The sequence below is a fragment of the Notolepis coatsorum genome (genome assembly GCF_963971535.1).
Source record: "Notolepis coatsorum genome assembly, chromosome: 1".
Classification (NCBI taxonomy): Eukaryota; Metazoa; Chordata; class Actinopteri; order Aulopiformes; family Paralepididae; genus Notolepis; species Notolepis coatsorum.
Genome location: NC_140165.1, coordinates 131,403,054 through 131,422,316, shown reverse-complemented (window position 1 = coordinate 131,422,316; position 19,263 = coordinate 131,403,054). Strand labels below are relative to the sequence as shown.

Sequence of the window (19,263 nt, the reverse complement as noted above, 5' to 3'; positions counted from 1 at the left end):
ATGTGCAGCTACTGCCATGGGTCTGCACAGTTTCCTGCTTGTCTAATACCACAACCTATCTCTTGCCCTGAGAGCTATTTGGTTGACTATACATTTGACTGTCTTATTTGATTTGTCTTATTGTACATTGTCCCTGTCAAATAAACAAATTAAACAAATTACACAGATTGTACTGTATCTTTCTGCCTCTCTCTCTCTCTCTCTCTCTCTCTCTCTCTCTCTCTCTCTCTCTCTCTCTCTCTCTCTCTCTCTCTCTCTCTCTCTCTCTCTCTCTTCTCTCTCTCTCGCTCTCTCTCTCTCCCTCTCTATCTCTCTCTCTCTCTCTGTGTTTGCATCCCTCCATACGTTGAATTCTTCCTTCTTTCTGTCCATCTGCAGGTCCAGCTCTGCGGAAAGGTCTGATCACGCCATTGCTTGGCACGAGGGGTAACAGTACCGCCAGTGTCCCCAGAGGTCCGGTCCCAGCCCGCCCCGTACCCCAGCCCCACCCTAAAGACGAGGACTCACTGGTCCAGATGGCAGAACACATTCCAGCCGGAACCCGCACGCCCATGTGTGCCCACTGCAACATGGCCATCAGGTGGGGAAGAATGTCCAGAATGTCCATGGACAGTATACTGTGTGGCAGCCAGGGCCCCAAGCTCATTAGTACATGTTAGGGGGCTCACCTATTTTGGTTTACTCTGCCGCTTTGACTCCCTTATTTCGGAAAATAAATGATGGTAAACTTGGGAGGTGTATGCTAGTAAAGCTACAGGAATTCATATGCATGGTAGATTAGATTAGAATAAATGTATGTTGTCTCACACGGTAAATTTGTATTACATGTTGAAACGTGTTGAATGCACGCAGATAGTCACATACAGTATACAGACAACATAGGGGTGGACGTGTTAGACCCATGGAACACTATGCAAGCTAGCTTCCCGGCGAAAGTAGTCGTCAATAAAGTAAACTTGACTTACCATGGTGATACAGTGGTGTTATGTTTCTCATCCCATAATGAATTCCTGACATTAAAATAACATTTTTTAATTAGATTTGTTTTTAGCATTTTTACAGCTTTCTTTCGGATAGGACAGGCAGAGAGGAAAGTTGGGAGAAGATTTGGGGAGGACATGCAGCATAGGTTACGTGGTGCGCCCCGAGATCGGTCTTTTCGGATAAATTCTGTACATGTAGGCCCGCTGTCTCTGGTGCTGTGGTACCACCGGAACACAAAGGATGTATAGATGACCATATATGGTTCATATACACACAGATAATGCTTTATTGATTCAATCTGAGAATGGGAAATATGTCTCCGGTTCAATTATTGAAAATGTACGCTTCAAATATGCACTTAGAATAATTAATTGGAAGCATCTTGGGTAAATAATCTGGGTATGAAACTCTAGAGCACTGGTAGAAAAGGAAAGTGGCAACAGACCCTTCCCAGTATCTGATGTCAGCGGCCCAACTCAGCAGGGATCCTGTCGTGTAGATAAAGGTGAATTAAGTTGCCCTGTAGATGGTGATATGTTGATTAGAGTGGTGTTTCACACACAAACACACACACACACACACACACACACACACACACACACACACACACACACACACACACACACACACACACACACACACACACACACACACACACACACACAAAACAAAGTGAATACTTTAGAGTATGTTGATATCTGGGGTCAGGGTTGCAACTGCAGTAATGGTTTAGAGTTTAGACTGATCCCAAGTCAGCAGTATTCTGGTTCAGTTATGTGTGTGTGTGTGTGTGCTTGTGTGTGTGTGTGTGTGTGTGTGTGTGTGTGTGTGTGTGTGTGTGTGTGTGTGTGTGTGTGTGTGTGTGTGTGTGTGTGTGTGTAGGTGTGTGTGTGTGTGTGTGTGTGTGTGTGTGCGTGCGTGCGCGCGCGTGTGTGTGTGTGTGTGTGTGTGTGTGTGTGTGTGTGTGTGTGAGAAAGAGAATGTGAGTTTAAAGACAGCAGCACTACAAGATAGGTGTCAGGTTCACTACCTCATTAGCTTAGCGTTAGCACTGATGAATTTAACATGGCAGGAGGAGGACGGCCAGTTCCCTTCTCTGAGCCAATTGTAAAGTGATACCTTGACATTTAACATTTTAGACTGTGACTTTCTGCGGTCTTAGTAAGTCTATATATTGTGTTTGTCAGCTACCCAAAAAATCTAGGTGTGTTATTGTTGGTATCCTTCCTCATTGAAAGCAAAAGCACTGGTTTTAGTGTGGATTATGCTAAATATGCCTGCAAGCTGTTAGTTAGTTGGAGCAGAGACAGTTTATATAGCGAGGAGACGGAGCAAGTGGCCGCTTTTAACACTTTGAGTGCCACGCTGTTTGGTTAATTTACCTTTCTAGTCTTTTCCGTTGTTTGCGAAGCTGTGAGTGTGTGTTCTGTATTATAGCTGTAGAGAAACGGTGTGGCCCATTTCGACAAACATTACTTGTAGTCCAGCATGGGAATAATAGTTTGTTTCCACATGCTGTAGTTTGTAGTTTATTACACGCTAAACATCGCGCATTTCCAAGATAATAGTGTTTTTTCATACAGTAGATCGCGAGATAAAACGCGTTATGTGCAATAAGCCCAAACCGTTCTGGCTGATCCCCTGAAACCCTGAATACTCCATACATATAAATCACAGGTATATGACTTGTATGTATCATCACAAAATCATCAAGGGGGGGGGGGGGGGGGGGGGGGTTGTTTTAACTCAAATCTATGATCGCGTTTGCTGAGCATGTTTTTCGTCCGGTGAAACACAGAACTGTGATCGTTAGAAAAACATGTTTCAGATTCGGTAAAATAGACATAGAATATACCTTACCTTAGCCAGAAGGTATTCCAAAAGAATAATTCCAAGTGATCGCATCGCCATCCCGATTACCAGTGTATTATGTCTATACACGTTTCGATGGTCAAATACGCTTATGCAACGGAATTCCGAGGCGAGGACTGTGAATTTCTGTCCCAGGAGAAGGAGGGGCTACTAACCGAGGAGAGAATGAAAGTGAAGCTGACTATCAGCCCAGAGCCCCATGCAGTTCAGACACGGACGATACTTCCACCTGGTGATAGTCGATCAGAATGCAGTTCCAATGTGTCGGGACGTGCCTAAATGATGCAGATCGCTCTGGGCAACTGTGTAGAGCAGGGATCAAAGTGAAAAGATCAAACGATCCAAAAACTACTTTTTACGTTTATGGCACTCAACGGTCGGCGGCCAAACACGTAAAATGCCATTTTTGGCACAGACTGTGTTAATGGCGACAACCGTAACGCTAAAGATGGCAAAAAATATTTAAACGACTTGCTACGCAAACAAACATATTCAGAGAAAATGTATTTCATCTGATGTGAGTTTTAAAGATGTTTTAAACACTGAGAACTATGTACTGTAGGTGCAAAGTCGTTGTCTAAGCGGAAAAAAAAGGCATTTATCTATCACAAAATTTTCCTTTTTGACCATATTGACCATTCTGTGTCAGTAGTTTACCAGTGAATTCAAATGTGAAAGAAAAACAATGATATGTAGGACAAATTATTCTATACGGATGACTCCCCATTCAAAGAGATAGGAGTCAGGTCCCTGTTATCAAAATGGCGGCGGAGTGAAACGCCTTCTCTTTAGACAGACTTTGGTTCTAGTCCTGCAACATTTTATGATGTGTCTGGTGAATAATAAAAAAAAAAAAAAAAAAAAAATTGCTGCTAAATGTCAAAGGTCAAAGTGTCACTTTAACTTAGATCTGACTGGTGATGCATTCTCTGAAATTAATGAATAGGGAATAGCACATCTGTTGCTGTCGGGGCAAAAACCTTGCATCTTCAATTCTGAATTTGTTCATGTTTTTACTTAAATTGAAAGTTGACATGGTCCAATGGCCCATGCCCATGTCCCATATGACCTTAATATCGACAAAACCCATTCGCAACCCAATGTATCATTTAAAAAATGTATTTAGTTTTCTATAAATAGTAGTTTTTTTTTCTTTTAATTAATTTATCAAAAATGGATAGCAGAAGACCTGTCTGTGGATATGGACAGGGAGCTAGAACATATACAATGCAACGTGAACAAGGGTTGCCTTTATGCATTTTCAACTTAGAGATAAATCAGATGTGGTTTCTGCCTGTTTAGACAGGCCATCAATAGATTAGATCTGTATGAAGCTTATAATTACATCCCTTGTTGTGCTTGTGGACACATGGACAGTGCATAGCAGCATAATACAGTGAAAGGCAACAAAAGGCGGGCACAAATGATGGGATTTTCTACCCTTTGTGACACAGATATAATCTCTTCATGGCTGTGTAAACAGGGTTAGACCTCATCTAATTCATCCTTGGAATTTGATTCATCGCTGCTTTCAGACTGCCATGAAAAGAATGCGTCATTTGCTCCTATCAGATCGAGTGAAAGAAAAGTGGATCTGAACACCACTGCTGTGCGCTGGGTTATTTTGCAAGGCAGGTTTTTATTTTTTTTATTCCGTTGTGTTTGTTCCATGTGTACAGAAGAACCAGCTAAAGTTGCGTTGGAAGGGCACGCCTCTCTGGAATAGAACGCAGCCTCTTTCATTCTCTCTGTTTCTTCCCCAGAGTAATTACAGTTCATGCTCTCCCTCTCTTGTTCCTCCCCCTCTCTCCCCCTCCTGTCCGGTAGCTAAGACTGTACTAGCCTAGTCTATCTTCGCCTTATCTCCCAACTGGTGTAGCGTTACATTACATAGCACCCCGAGGATAGGGTTCTACCAGACGCTAACTGCTGCCAAGCCGGCGACTGTGGCCATGTTAGCTCAGGTTAGCCTGCCTATTGTGTCCAGTAAATTAGTCTCTGTTGTTTTCCTACTTAAGGTAATTATCCCATTGGAGAAGAGAGAGGTTCTGGCTGAGTGGAGGCCAAGGACGGGGGATAAGTAGGGTTAAGGAACAGGGTGTCTGCCGTGTCAAGTCCACTAGCAGCTGATCCTTTGATATTTGGTTGCAGCGTTGAAGTATATCTACAATGTTGTTACATTAAGCTGTTTAATATGTGGTCAATTACATACTTATATGTCATATTTTGAAAACGTTTCACTGTAATGACAGTGTAATCACTGTGGTAGCAAAAGGTAACAAGTTGCAAATCAGCAAGACGGTGTGTATTCAATATGTATGTGTAGTTCTGTTGTGTACCTGAACTATATAGACTTCATATTGGCATGACCAAATGTTCAGAGTCCAAACTTTTCTAATGGTTTAAAGTTAATGGTAAAGACGTTGGTGATCCATCCATCTGTCTGGTTCCTTTAACTGTGGGTTGGGATTCAAAGTGAGCTGTTTCTTTGAGTTCCCCATGTGACAGGAACACTAATGTTTCCATGAGCCCAGTTCTAGGAGGAGACTGCTTTTTCCCCCAAATGGGTTGAGAACCTCCTGCACATTAACATTTGTAGATATGGTGTACATAAAAACCTTGGAAATAATTTTTCGTGCTAAGAGTAAAAGCCTACCAGTTTGTATTCTCTTTCAACCAAGAGAAGGAAATTATAATTTAAGAGGGTTCTTATGTATTCTTAAAAACATGTAAAAAGGTAAGAACTAATGTAAAAGCTAGATGTGTTTAAATTTTGGGAGTTAAATTATGGAATAGACTTAGTGAAGTTGTGTACTTCTCAGGGGAGATTTAAAAAAGCCTTAAAGGATAAAATAATTCAGGAGTACAGTTTTGAGTAAAAACATCAAACATTTGTTTTTTCTTTAAAAAAAATTATATCTTGCAACATATTTTAAGTTTTTCTTTCTTATATAAAAATATATTTAGTTTTTAAGAATTTGTAAGGGATAGGCAAAAATAAGCATGTGCCTATTCCTTTTTTTCGGTCGTTGATTTGGGATTTTGTGTGTGAGCTTGCCTTACATTTGTGATTTTCTTTTCTTTTTTCTTTTCTTTTTGTCCACACGGGTGTGTTTTATTTGTCTGTAAACAAGACAGAAAAATAAACGTCATGAAAAAATAAAATAAAAACTCATCTTGGCATTCTTTAGCGGTCCATTCCTGGCGACAATAACTGCTATAGGTTAAAGCAATTCCGTTGAGTATATTAGATAAAAATGTCTTGTACGTCTATACGTCTGCTTTCCCAGAGAACCAGTCCTGGTGGCGATGGGTATATCTTGGCACGAGGAGGAGTTTTAACTGTCCGAGGGTTAAGGGCAGGCACGTGCACACATAGAGGCCAAGGGGTGCCTGAGCACCTGCCTTTTTGAGCCTCATCAAAAAAGTGCCTTTTTGAAAAAAAAATTAAATAATTTTTATTTTTATTTTTTTATTTTTACTGTTACGCATATAGACTGCCCTTCCAACTGAAAAATGTCAGGATAGAATCAAAATATTAGGTAAAGAGAGAGAGATGCCCCATATTCCATTGCAGTTTGCACGGCCTCCTCAGCATGCCTCTCCGCGGACCTATATATTTTATGCATAGCGTGGGTGGTGATGATGATCATGATAGAAACCGCTGTTGAATGCTGGTATTACACTCATTGAGGGACACAAAGAAGTCAAGTCCGATGGGATTTGGGAATCTCAAATACAAATCGGGATTGGAATAAAAAATGCATTTATATTAAACAATACAGAATATACAGCACTTCTTGGGGTCTGTAGGGTAAGCACTTATTCCCTCCGCCCTGAACATTTATGGAGATGTATGGGCCTTTTAAGTCAGTGATAAAAGTGTCTTTCAAGGATAAGTGAGCTCCTGCACTGATTATTATAGTTCAATATTCAATATTTGATCACCAAAACCCCCCAAAAAGCATAAAAAGGGGGCCCCCCGCCCGAAAAGGGCCCTTACAAATCGCGCTCGTGCGCTACGCGCGCTCGCTTAATATATACACACAAGTGTAGTGCCCTTTTCAGCCTTTGAGCACCTGCCCCTCTAAAGTCCTGTGCACGTCCCTGGTTAAGGGGATAGGAGGCAGAGTACAACGTTTGATTTAGAGTCAGTGTTGTAGTCGAGTCACTAAATCTCAAGTCCGAGTCAAGTCTTGAGTCCCCAGAGTTCGAGTCCGAGTCCAAGTCCGAGTCACCAAAGAAGAGCCTGAGTCAAGTCCGAGTCGAATCCCTGTTACCCTAGTCTGAGTCCGAGTCCAAGTCATCAAGGTTGAGTCCACTCCACTCTGTCATTCAAAGAGCTGACATACAAATAAAAAGGGTCTACATTAAATGACACAGCGGTCACCATTTCAAAGGGAGTTTATTTACTTTGTGACACAATAGCCAAACAAATGCACTAGCCATCAATATCTGTATCTTCTTTTTATTAGGGCCAATAAAAAAAATATATATAAAAATGTATTTACTGTATTCCGAGTCATCGTCTGCATCTGCCGAGTTCGAATGCAGTCAATGCTTGAGTCCAAGTTTGAGTCATCAGTGCTCAAGTCCAAGTCGAGTCATGAGTCCCGAAAATCAGTCCTGGACTCAAGTACTACAACACTGCTTAGAGTTAATACTAGGGCTGTCAAAATTTATGCTTTAACTTTGGAGATTAATTTAAATGATTTAAAGCATTAAAATAAATTAATCTAGATTAATCTATGGAGTGAAAAATCTTCAATCTTAGCACCGCAGATATAAGAAAGAGGTCTAGCTGAGTCAATGTTGATGGTTTTGTTGAACATTTGTATTTCACAGGAGAGAAACTGTATTCAAAGAAAGCTATTAAAATAGTCTTTGAATCTAAATATACTTTCTTTGTGTTGATTTTACATGAATTCCATGATTTTACTCAAGTAAATATCTGGTACAAGCTTCGGTTTTAAGTAGAAAATGCAATTTTTTATCTAGATTCATCTAGATTAATTACAGAAAATTATGCGATAGGCGTGGTGCAGTGGGCAAGGTGCTCACCACGAATACTGGAGACGCTGGGTTCACCTGTTCGAGCCCAGCGCTCCACATTGCTTTCAGTTTAGCTGGTCGTCCGTACTAATACACATTGGCAGTATTAGGGGGTGGGAAACTGATGGGTGGGGATCGGGCGTTGTGGACAGCGACTCCTACAGGTCGGTTGGTGCGCCTGCGTAGTAGAATCAGGAAGCGATGGGGGCGGCGCCCCTCCAAAGCGCAGACCCCTGACGCTGAAAGATCGCGCTGCACAGGTGAAAAGATGCGACTGCTGTTACCTCGAGTATCGGAGGGGACTCGTGCTATGTATGACTTAGTCCACATGGCAGCCGGCTTGTGGGAGGCAAGAAACAGCGTTAGAGACAGGGGAGGGTTGAATTGGATGATACGAAATTGGGATGGGAGAAAAATAGAAAATGGGAGAAAAAGTGGACCAAAAAAATTCAAATTTGTGAGATTAATTAGTTACTTTTTTTCTATCTATTGACAGCACTAGTTAAAGGGAAACTCCAACATTTTGGGAAATTAGCTTATTTGCCATCTACCCTGGAGTTAGACAAGAAGATACATACCTTTTTTCTTCTCTGTGCATGCAGTAGGAGTAGGAAGACACGCACCGTTAGCCTAGCTTAGCGTCAGTCACTGGAAGTAGGTTCCTCCATTAGCCTAGTTCCCAACGTCTTCCTACTCCTACTGCATGCACAGAGAAGAAAAAGGTATGTATCTTCTTGTCTAACTCCAGGGTAGATGGAAAATAAGCTATTTTCCCAAAATGTTGGAGTTTTCCTTTAATACATATCTGTTATACCTGTACCTGTGTGTTTCTCCAGAGTTAATACACATCTGTTCTACCTGTACCTGTGTGTTTCTCCAGAGTTAATACATATCTGTTCTACCTGTACCTGTGTGTTTCTCCAGAGTTAATACATATCTGTTCTACCTGTACCTGTGTGTTTCTCCAGAGTTAATACATATCTGTTATACCTGTACCTGTGTGTTTCTCCAGAGTTACTACATATCTGTTATACCTGTACCTGTGTGTTTCTCCAGAGTTACTACATATCTGTTATACCTGTACCTGTGTGTTTCTCCAGAGGTCCCCTAGAGTTAATACATATCTGTTCTACCTGTACCTGTGTGTTTCTCCAGAGTTAATACATATCTGTTCTACCTGTACCTGTGTGTTTCTCCAGAGTTAATACATATCTGTTCTACCTGTACCTGTGTGTTTCTCCAGAGTTACTACATATCTGTTCTACCTGTACCTGTGTGTTTCTCCAGAGTTACTACATATCTGTTATACCTGTACCTGTGTGTTTCTCCAGAGGTCCCCTAGAGTTAATACATATCTGTTCTACCTGTACCTGTGTGTTTCTCCAGAGGTCCCTTCCTAGTGGCGATGGGTAGATCTTGGCACAAGGAGGAGTTTAACTGCGCTCACTGCCGCACCTCTCTGGCAGACATTGGCTTCGTGGAGGAGCAGGGCTCGGTCTACTGTGAACATTGCTACGAGGAGTTCTTCGCCCCCGTCTGCAGCCGCTGCCAGGCCAAGGTCCTCGGGGTGAGTGAGCCGTGCGGGGTGGTAAACACTTACACACCGTACGTACGTATTCATTCAGAGACTTTCTGATAAAGGTTGGAGGACATATCCCTGCTTTTAGCTCAACCAGCTGTGCGTGTGTGTGTGTGTGTGTGTGTGTGTGTGTGTGTGTGTGTGTGTGTGTGTGTGTGTGTGTGTGTGTGTGTGTGTGTGTGTGTGTGTGTGTGTGTGTCGCTGTGATCAGTAGACCTTGTATTGGACATTAAAAAGGATTAATAGAGATGGATACAGGGAGACTGGGTGGATGGTACTCAGAGGAGCGGGGGGGGGTATGGGGGGGTGGGGGGGTGAGACAGTAGTAGATCTCTTAACGCCAGTCTAGATGGGAAAAGACCAGAGCCCACACTGTAGGGTATAACTGTGATTCTCTACATGAGAAGACCCAATAATTGTCCAAAGTATGAATGGAAGCGGACATGACCGGTTAGTTGGACAATGCGTAGGCTTCCACCCCTGCACAAAAAGGGCAGCAAATTAGACCCAGGCAACTACCGCCCTGTTTCTATCTTTACATCCATCTCGAAAGTCATGGAAAAAATAGTATACGAACAGGTCAAAAAGTACCTCGCGGAAAAAATCGAATCTACGAATTCCAATCTGGCTTCAGAACATCCCACTCCACTGACACATGCCTTCTCTATTTGAACGACCACATCAAGCAAGAGGTGGACGTGGGCAAATACTGTGGCATGGTCATGCTAAACCTACAAAAGGCCTTCGACACTGTCAATCACACCATTCTGATTGACAAGCTAAAAGCAATTGGTTTTGATAGTTTATCAGTGAGCTGGATACAATCCTACCTGGAGGGGAGAGAACAGATGGTGGAGGTAAACGGTACCCTATCCCCCCCCCCCTCACAGTGAACTGTGGTGTTCCACAAGGAAGCATACTAGGACCACTACTGTTCCTAATTTATGCAAATGACATGTCGTCAGCTTGTGACTGCAACTTGTTCCTGTTTGCGGACGACTCAGCCCTGCTGGTCTCTGACAAGAACAAGTTACAGGTTGAAAAAACCCTCAGCTCGGAACTAGGCAAAATCTGCATATGGCTCGCTGATAACAAACTATCATTACACATGGGCAAAACAGAGTCCATTCTCTTCGGTTCAAATAACAAACTCAGCAAGACCGAAGGCTTCTCAGTTACAGTGGGTGACAATATTGTCACAAGGAAAGATGAAATTACCTACCTCGGTTCCATCCTAGAGGCTAATCTTTCCTGTGACAAAATGGCATCCAATGTAATAAAAAAAGTCAACCAACGAACTCGATTCTTGTACCGGATCTCCTCTCTGGTAAACAAGAATACCCTGAAGACTCTGGCAGGAGCACTCATTCAAGGGTACTACGACTATGCTTGCACCTCATGGTACCAAAGCACCTCAAAGGCACTAAAAACCAAATTACAAACATCTCAAAACAAACTAGTCAGACTACTGCTTGACCTGACTCCTAGAACCCACCTCACCCCTGCACACTTTGCCAACCTAGGATGGCTTAGAGTAGACGACAGAGTACAGCAACTTGCAATGGGCCTGGTCTACAAGATACACTACACGACCAAGGTACCCATGTACATGTCAAAATACTTCCCAAAGGTCAGTGAATACCACGATCACAACACCAGAGGGAGCTCCACAAATCATGTAAAACCCAGATTCGGCTCAAACAAGGGACTAAACACGTTTCGCAATTATGCCACATCAATGTGGAATGCCCTACCCAAAGCTGTAAAGGAATGTGAATCACTACCCACCTTCAAAAACACTCTCAAAGAACACCTACGGGAGACTGCAATTCGAAACTGGCCCCTACAAATGTCCTAACCCAGTTGTACAATAAAGACCAAGCATGGCTTTGTCACTATTCCAATGTACAGTGCCCCCCCCCCCTACCCAACCCCCCCCCCCCCCCCCCCCCCCCCCCCACCTCCAATGTACAGCCCCACCCAACCCCACCCCACCTACCCAACCTCCTCCAATGTACAGTTTCTATGTCAAATGTATGTCAGTATTCCAATGCACAGTTTCTATGTCAAATGTATATACACTCTTTTTCTGGATTTTTTTAGTATCACAAACAGTACTGTATTTGCAAATCTGGTATGTCATAAATGTATAGATGTAGCAGTACTGTCTATCTGTATGTCGTGTGTGTCATATGATGAATTGAAAATGGGGGACCCTGATGGAAACAAGACGAAAGTCTTTCTCAGGTCTGCATCCTCTTAACAATTGTATGTATTGAGCTGTACTGTACTGTACTGTACCCATTCTGCAATCTGTTAATAAACTTTTCAATCAATCAATCAATCCATTCATTGTGCTAAGCTAGGCTAACGTGCAGCCAGATAGCTTTCTACTGAACGCACAGAGAGGAAACTGGTATCTATCTTCCTGTCTCTCTCTGGAGAAGACGGTAAGCTAATTTCCCAAAATGTTGCTGTGTTCCTTTAAACCGACGACAGTGTCAGACCGAACGCAGCAGGGAGAGAAGACTGCGACGTTCTCCATAGCCACCAATGCAGAGAGGCCAACGCAGGGTTCTAGTGTCTAGACGTCAGTGGAGCCAGAGGTGTCTGTGGTCTCAGCGTGGATCACAGAGGCCCCTGGCAGAGGCGACACACGCATCACCTCTCAGCACAGCTTGCACACTCCCACAGACAAATAACGGTGACACAGAACCAGGTTTTGGACGTGGGTCATGGGTCGTGAGTCATGGGGTCATGGGTTCCTTTAGCCCCACGGCGACACTGAGCATTCTGGATTTTGTTTCATGGCTCAGTCTTCAAAGATATTTTGGTGGTCGGACACATGGAAACACACACACAAACAGACGTGTGAGAGATGTTAAGTGTCCCAAGGCTCGGCGGAGGCTCAGGGGAGGCTTGAGGCAGGTGTACCTTGTACCTAGAGCTTCACCAGGCAGAGATCAGGGCGTCTCATAGCAGCTCTGACATTAATCCTCACGTGTTTTAGCCTCCTCGGTCACGATCCCTTTCAACCCTCCAATTCTCACACGTCTTCAACCAGCTTAGCTCTCTTATTAAGCCCTTTTCTCACTCCTTAATCCTCCATGTTCCTCCTCTTCGCCTCCATCCCTCCATACGTGACCCCTGTTCCTGGCATGTTCTCACATAGGAAGGGTGGGAAAGCGGTGTGTGTGTGTGTGTGTGTGTGTGTGTGTGTGTGTGTGTGTGTGTGTGTGTGTGTGTGTGTGTGTGTGTGTGTGTGTGTGTGTGTGTGTGTGTGTGTGTGTGTGTGTGTGTGTGTGTGTGTGTGTGTGTGTGTGTGTGTGTGTGTGTGTGTGTGTGTGTGTGTGTGTGTGTGTGTGTGTGTGTGTGTGTGTGTGTGTGTGTGTGTGTGTGTGTGTGTGTGTGTGTGTGTGTGTGTGTGTGTGTGTGTGTGTGTGTGTGTGTGTGTGTGTGTGTGTGTGTGTGTTCTAAGCTCTGTCATGTGGTTCTACAAAAAAAGGAATATATGTAAAAAGGAACATGTGAGGAATGGTAGGGTGTAGAGAGAGGGTGGTTAATTAGCTGCTGGGAAAGGAATAGAATGAGAGCAGTCTGTCTGAGGATAATTGGGTTCACCCTGCCGTCGTCTTGATACTAGCGACTAACAACAACTGACCCCTTACAGGGAGAGTATGGATGGGAAGTCATCTGTTTATAAGAATTTGTCATATTTATCATTATTTTCTTTCACATTTTAAGAGACTGGTAAATGACTGACAACACAGAATGGTTCATTTGGTCAAGAAGGACAATTTTGTGATACAGTGGTTTCTGCCAGATAATCATTAGTTCCCATAGCAACCACTGCACTGTTGATAGCCTTTTGGTAGAGATCGTGATTCATTTTAAAACATCTTTAAAATGTACATTTTGACCTCAAAATGCAGTAAATTCGAATTTTACTCAACATCATTACTCCCATAACATTTAATTATTTTCTCTGAATGTGCTTGTTTTGTAGTGAGTAGTGTTGTTGTTGTTGTTGTTGTTGTTGTTGTTGTTGTTGTTGTTGTTGTTGTTGTTGTTGTTGTTGTTGTTGTTGTTGTTGTTGTGTGTGTCTTCAATGTTAAATAAAATGTATTAAGCTACTGATGGAAATATATTTATTTTGAAAAGTACTCTTTGTTACCGAACTTCTAGACTTGACTAATGATGAACACAAACTGTCAAAAGTGCCATTGCTCTTTAGAAGAATAAAACAAACGGCTCCATTCAAAACCCCTGCAGTGCTCTGTCTCATTATATAGACTCAAAGGGATGGACAAGGAGACAGAGACAGAGAAAGCGGACGGTAGGTTAGAGAGGTCTGCAGAAAGGGAATAGAAAATAGATTTAGAAGGGAGGGATAATGGAAGAGAGGTGTGGAGATTAGTGTAGAGGAATGAGATAAGGAAGAGAACAGCAAACAGACAATCTGACAGTTGACACACACACACACACGCACGTATGTACATTGATGTCCCTAACCAAACATCTGCTACACTCCCCTGTTTGCTGTTTGTCCCGAGCAGGAAGTGATCAACGCCTTGAAGCAGACATGGCACGTCCACTGCTTCCTATGTGCTTCCTGTCAGCAGCCAATCAGAACCAACACCTTCCACCTGGAGGATGGAGAACCCTACTGTGAACAAGGTTGGTATGTCATAAATGTATAGTTGTAGCAGTACTGTCTATCTGTATGTCATGTATGTCATATATGTTATGATGAATTGAAAATGGGGGACCCTGATGTAAACCAGACAAAAGTCTTTCTCTGGTCTGCATCCCCTTAACAATTGTGTGTATTGAGCTGTACTGTATTGTACCCATTTTGCAATCTGTTAATAAAATGTTCAATCAATCAATCAAAGGTGAGCGCTGGTTGGGAGAACATGTGCAGAACTCAATGTAGCTCGACTAATTCAAAAACATGGAGAGAATTCTGCTGGAAAAACTTGACTAGATTCTTCATAACTCCCAAAATCAAATCCCGACAAGTAGGCATAGAGCAACCATGTTGGAGACAGTGCGGCCAGAGGGAGGCAAACCACTCTCATATCTTTTGGAATTGTCCAGGAATTCAACGTTATTGGCAAGATGTTCACTCCACCATGCAGGTTATATTGAATTTTAAGATACTGGAGACCTTCTCCTATTTGTACCTGGGTAACTTACCTGAGGAATTGGTAGGAGGAGACAGATATTTGATGAAAATATTTTTAGCAGCAAGTAAGAAAGCGATCACGCGTCTCTGGTATCAACAAGAACCTCCAACAAAAGAAAAATGGTTGGCCATTATAGGCGAAATATACACAATGGAAATACTTACTTTTACTCTCAGATTACAGGAAGAGAAAGGTTTGAAGTACTGGGAAAAGTGGGACTTTTATATGTTAATGACGACAACCAGTGGATGATGTATTGAGGTATAGTTGTAAAGAATATTCGCCATACCTATAGGGAAAGTAAGAGAATTGAGAACTCAGCATGTGAAAAGTATATTTTTGTAAAGTGACACTAATAATGCAGCCCGGGATTGTGTTTTTGTTATGTCTTGTTGTTTGTGATTGTTTGCTTATTGTGAAAAACAATAAAAAGAAAGTTATAAAAAAAAAAAAAAGTGAGCGCTGGTTGGCTGTGCTGTGACCAAGGTGAGATATGATTGGCCAAAATGTAAACAAGGTTGCAAATCAGAGGAGGGGGAAAATGGAGGTTATTATTGTCACATGGAGCTAGACATGGGGCAGCAGTCATGGTGGCGTGTGAACAAAATGATGTGTGATGTGATGTTTCACTTTCTCCATATAGACTACTACAGTTTGTTTGGGACCAGCTGTCATGGCTGTGAGTTCCCTATCGAGGCTGGGGACAAGTTCCTAGAGGCCCTGGGCTTCATCTGGCATGACACCTGTTTCGTCTGTGCTGTAAGTAAAGGCCATACATTATGTGATGTGATGTGATATGATGTGATGTTATACTATAAGAGTACACCATATACAATACTATACTATAGGTACTATACCATAAGTAGGCATTTTTGACATTTTGCAATAATATTTCAATGGTTTGGTTTAGGTCCCAGCTCAGGTCATTCAAAATGTTTAATGTGACAAATGTATGTCACTTGCAGGAAAACAAGACACGGATGATAGTATATTATAATATGCAATGATTTATGTTACAATATGTGTGTTACATACTGTACTGTATATGATATTCATTCAGAACATTTCTGATAAAAGTTAGTGGATATCCTTGCTTTCACCTCAGTCACTGGTGTGCGTATGTGTGTGCATACATGCTCGTGTGTGTGTGTGTGTGTGTGTGTGTGTGTGTGTGTGTGTGTGTGTGTGTGTGTGTGTGTGTGTGTGTGTGTGTGTGTGTGTGTGTGTGTGTGTGTGTGTGTGTGTGTGTGTGTGTGTGTGTGTGTGTGTGTGTGTGTGTGTGTGTGTGTGTGTGTGTGTGTGTGTGTGTCATTATGTATCTTCCAGGTGTGCTGCACCACTCTGGAGGGACAGAAATTCTTCTCCAAGAAAGACAAGCCCCTTTGCAAGAAACATGCCAACACATTCAAGATCTGACCCTCCCACAATATCCTGTCAGGGGTCCTTAAGCTTTATCAGCCCTGTGTATTCATAGTCTCATCCCGGGACCCTGGCTTCAATAAAACATGCTCAGCCCCTGCGACTCGTGGAAGCATCGATATAAACGGCAAAGTGCTAGACAGAGTGACTTCAGACAAACATGTTGTCCTTCTGTAGCCGCTACTCCTTTTAAATCTGGTACAGTCGGTGCAGTTGGCCGTCAGAGGTAGAGAGTCATTTTTATATAACCTGTTCGTATTTTATTTGATGTTTTATTTTCTGTGTATTGGGAGCAGCATCCCTCTTATTTTCCATAATGTACCATATCTAATTGGGGTTAGTATAATTTGGGGAGGGTTGAGTGAGTGAGTGGGTGGGGTGGTAGTTTCTTCCTGCTTTTTACTCCAGTGCCAAACTCCAATAGCCACAGTTTACCTATGCCAAGCCCCGCCCTCTTTTCTTGATCCTCCAATCACAACTGTTGCTTCCCTTTGTCCGCGGGGAAGTGACGGTTGTGATTGGAGGATCAAGAAAAGAGGGTGGCGCTTGAGATAGGTCAATTCCTCCTGTTGCCATAGCAGCCGGTGTTGGTGATTGTTGCCTTTCACTGTTCCGCAGTCAGTAAGAAGACACAGCTTTCATACTGTAGCAAAGCATCTGACAGTTTTGTTTTGTCTCGTCAAACTGTCAAAACCAACTGCCACTGAGCATGCTTTTAACTTTATGTTCAAATGTTATGATGTGTATATTTTTTAATACAAACTGTCAAAGAAAGTAGAGGCTTTATACAAAAAAAGAAAAAGGCTAGATGTAGTTATCCATCCCTGGAACCATAACCGCCATGCTACATACACTATACTTCATAGATACATTTCACCCCGTCCCAAAATAAATGAGTCTCCTGGACACTGTGGTTTTGTCATGTTTGCCATATTTCCTACCACATGTAATACAAGCTTTACACCAAACCACCTTTGTTATTGCTAGAAGAAATCACATGGCTGTTTGTAAGCCAGTAGACTGGTGAACGGATGAAAGTGTGAAATACCAATTTCAGCAGTCAGTTCCACCACCCTGGGAAAATGTTATGAGAGAGAGAGAGGGGGGGGGGGGGGGGTGGCAGGGGAGGGAGAGAGAGTGAGAAACGAACAAGAAAATACTGTAACAAGTGTGTGTGTGGGCGTGTAAGTGAGTGAGAGGGTAGGTTTGGGGTGAGTGAGTGAGGGAGGGAGTGAGATGCCAGCTGTAAGAAACTCTGAAAAGCATAAAATGAGAATTAAGGTCACATCTCGCCTAGATGATGTTTACTTTCCAAGCACAACGATGACCATTTCTCTCTGCACCATGTGTATTACACTATGACAGAATGTAGTATAGGCAGTAGTTCAACACAGCAGTGCTACTAATAATAAATATAATAAAAGTAGAGCTGTTTGTTGTGTGGTGGTGGTGTGTTGGTGTCACATCAAACATCAGGAATCTGCTACAATGTTGCCAATTTGGTTTCTAATTCTGGTTTTGAATGTAATGGTACTGTATACATTAGGTTGTGTTATGTGTGTGTTTAGACCACAGCCTACAGATGTAGCTGTCATAACACAGTACCCATGCATGATGAGGAACTTTTACAACCAGCAATGCAGTGGTCAAATAAAAGGTTACAACCAGTGTTGCAGTGGTAAAATAAAAAGGTAAAATAAAAAGTTACAACCAGTGATGTAGTGGTAAATTAAAAGGTTACAACCAGTGTTGCAGTGGTAAATTAAAAGGTTACAACCAGTGTTGCAGTGGTAAATTAAAAGGTTACAACCAGTGATGCCGTGGTCAATTAAAATGTTACAACCAGTGATGCAGTGGTCAATTAAAATGTTACAACCAGTGATGCAGTGGTAAATTAAAAGGTTACAACCAGTGATGCAGTAGTCAATTAAAATGTTACAACCAGTGATGCAGTGGTAAATTAAAGATGTACAACCAGCGATGCAGTGGTAAAATAAAATGTTATAACCAGCAATGTAGTGGTACAATTAAAAGTGGGTAAACTATGAACTCCAGTCAATGATCACACTAATAATACATAAAACAAGACTGATCATAAAACATTTTTAAATACATATTTTTTTTAAATAGTATAATTTTGTTTAATTTCCTCAAAAAGGTCACAATCATGAAATGTGAATTTCAGTCATAAAGATTTATATCAATTTAAAGGGAAACACCTCCCAAATGAAGGAGTCAAATGTAATTACCATGGCCTTTGGGAAAGTTCAATCACTATTGTGAACAAGACCTTGTCACCACAAGGTTTCATTCTAACAATCTTGTTTTTTGGACGTTCTCTAATATTTTTGGATTGTCTTAGACCAGGGATCGGCAATAGGCGGCCCGCGGGCCGACATTGGCCCGCCAGCAATAATTTCTGGCCCGTCAGATTATTTTGAGAATATGATATTTATTTGACGCGCGGGAAATATTCACTCGGGACGCCAGGGTGTCTTTTATTGTGAAGCTGTATCTATCTACCGGTAGTCATCAAAAGCATGTCTGTCACTATAGCCAATTGAAATGCTAGAAATGGTCACGTGGACTGGGAGAACCAATGGAATAGTCCCACCGGGCCCTGTGTATATTTCCCTAACGCACTTTCACTTTCTTGTTCGAGATGCGAGCGAGTTAAAAAAAAAAAAAAAAAAACATCTTTGGATAGCTTCTTTTAATAAACAGGAGCCATACTTAAAATACGGGTTTATCGCAACAGGTTGGTGATTCTTGCGTGCCGAGCCGACGTCCTCTCTGCATAATATGTGGCGACAACAACAACAACAACGAGGCAATGATGACAACTGTGTTCAAGTTGGCAGATAAAGTAGCTGCATTCAACGGCAATCTGGAATTGGAGGGTGGCGAGTGGATATGTGACATGTTTCAAACATTAGCAGGGATTTTGGAGGACTTAACAACAAACAAGGTATGTGGTGAGTCGTGTTTTCATGCATTCTGATCTGTTCATCACCCGCCGCGGTGATCTGCAACAGCTGATCTGCTGTTCATGAATGAATGAAAACTTTATTTAACAGATTGCAGAATGGGTACAATACAGTACGGCGCAATACACACAATTGTTAAGGGGATGCAGACCAGAGAAAAACGTTTGTCTTTTTTCAATAT

General features: G+C 42.3%; 1 protein-coding gene across 1 annotated transcript in view; it reads left to right on the top strand.

The window, feature by feature from the left end:
• Positions 1-17,001, top strand: part of LOC311222761 (PDZ and LIM domain protein 5-like) — a gene marked incomplete at its 5' end in the record, with an annotated part of 145,054 nt that extends 128,053 nt beyond the window's left edge. Inside the window, 5 exons of the mRNA XM_084307385.1 lie at positions 379-580; positions 9,295-9,475; positions 14,044-14,164; positions 15,320-15,435; positions 16,003-17,001. Of these exons, the coding sequence (XP_084163511.1) occupies positions 379-580; positions 9,295-9,475; positions 14,044-14,164; positions 15,320-15,435; positions 16,003-16,092 (710 nt within the window). The 3' untranslated portion in view covers positions 16,093-17,001. The remainder of the gene's footprint in view (positions 1-378; positions 581-9,294; positions 9,476-14,043; positions 14,165-15,319; positions 15,436-16,002) is intronic.
• Between the last annotated feature and the right edge of the window lie 2,262 nt (positions 17,002-19,263).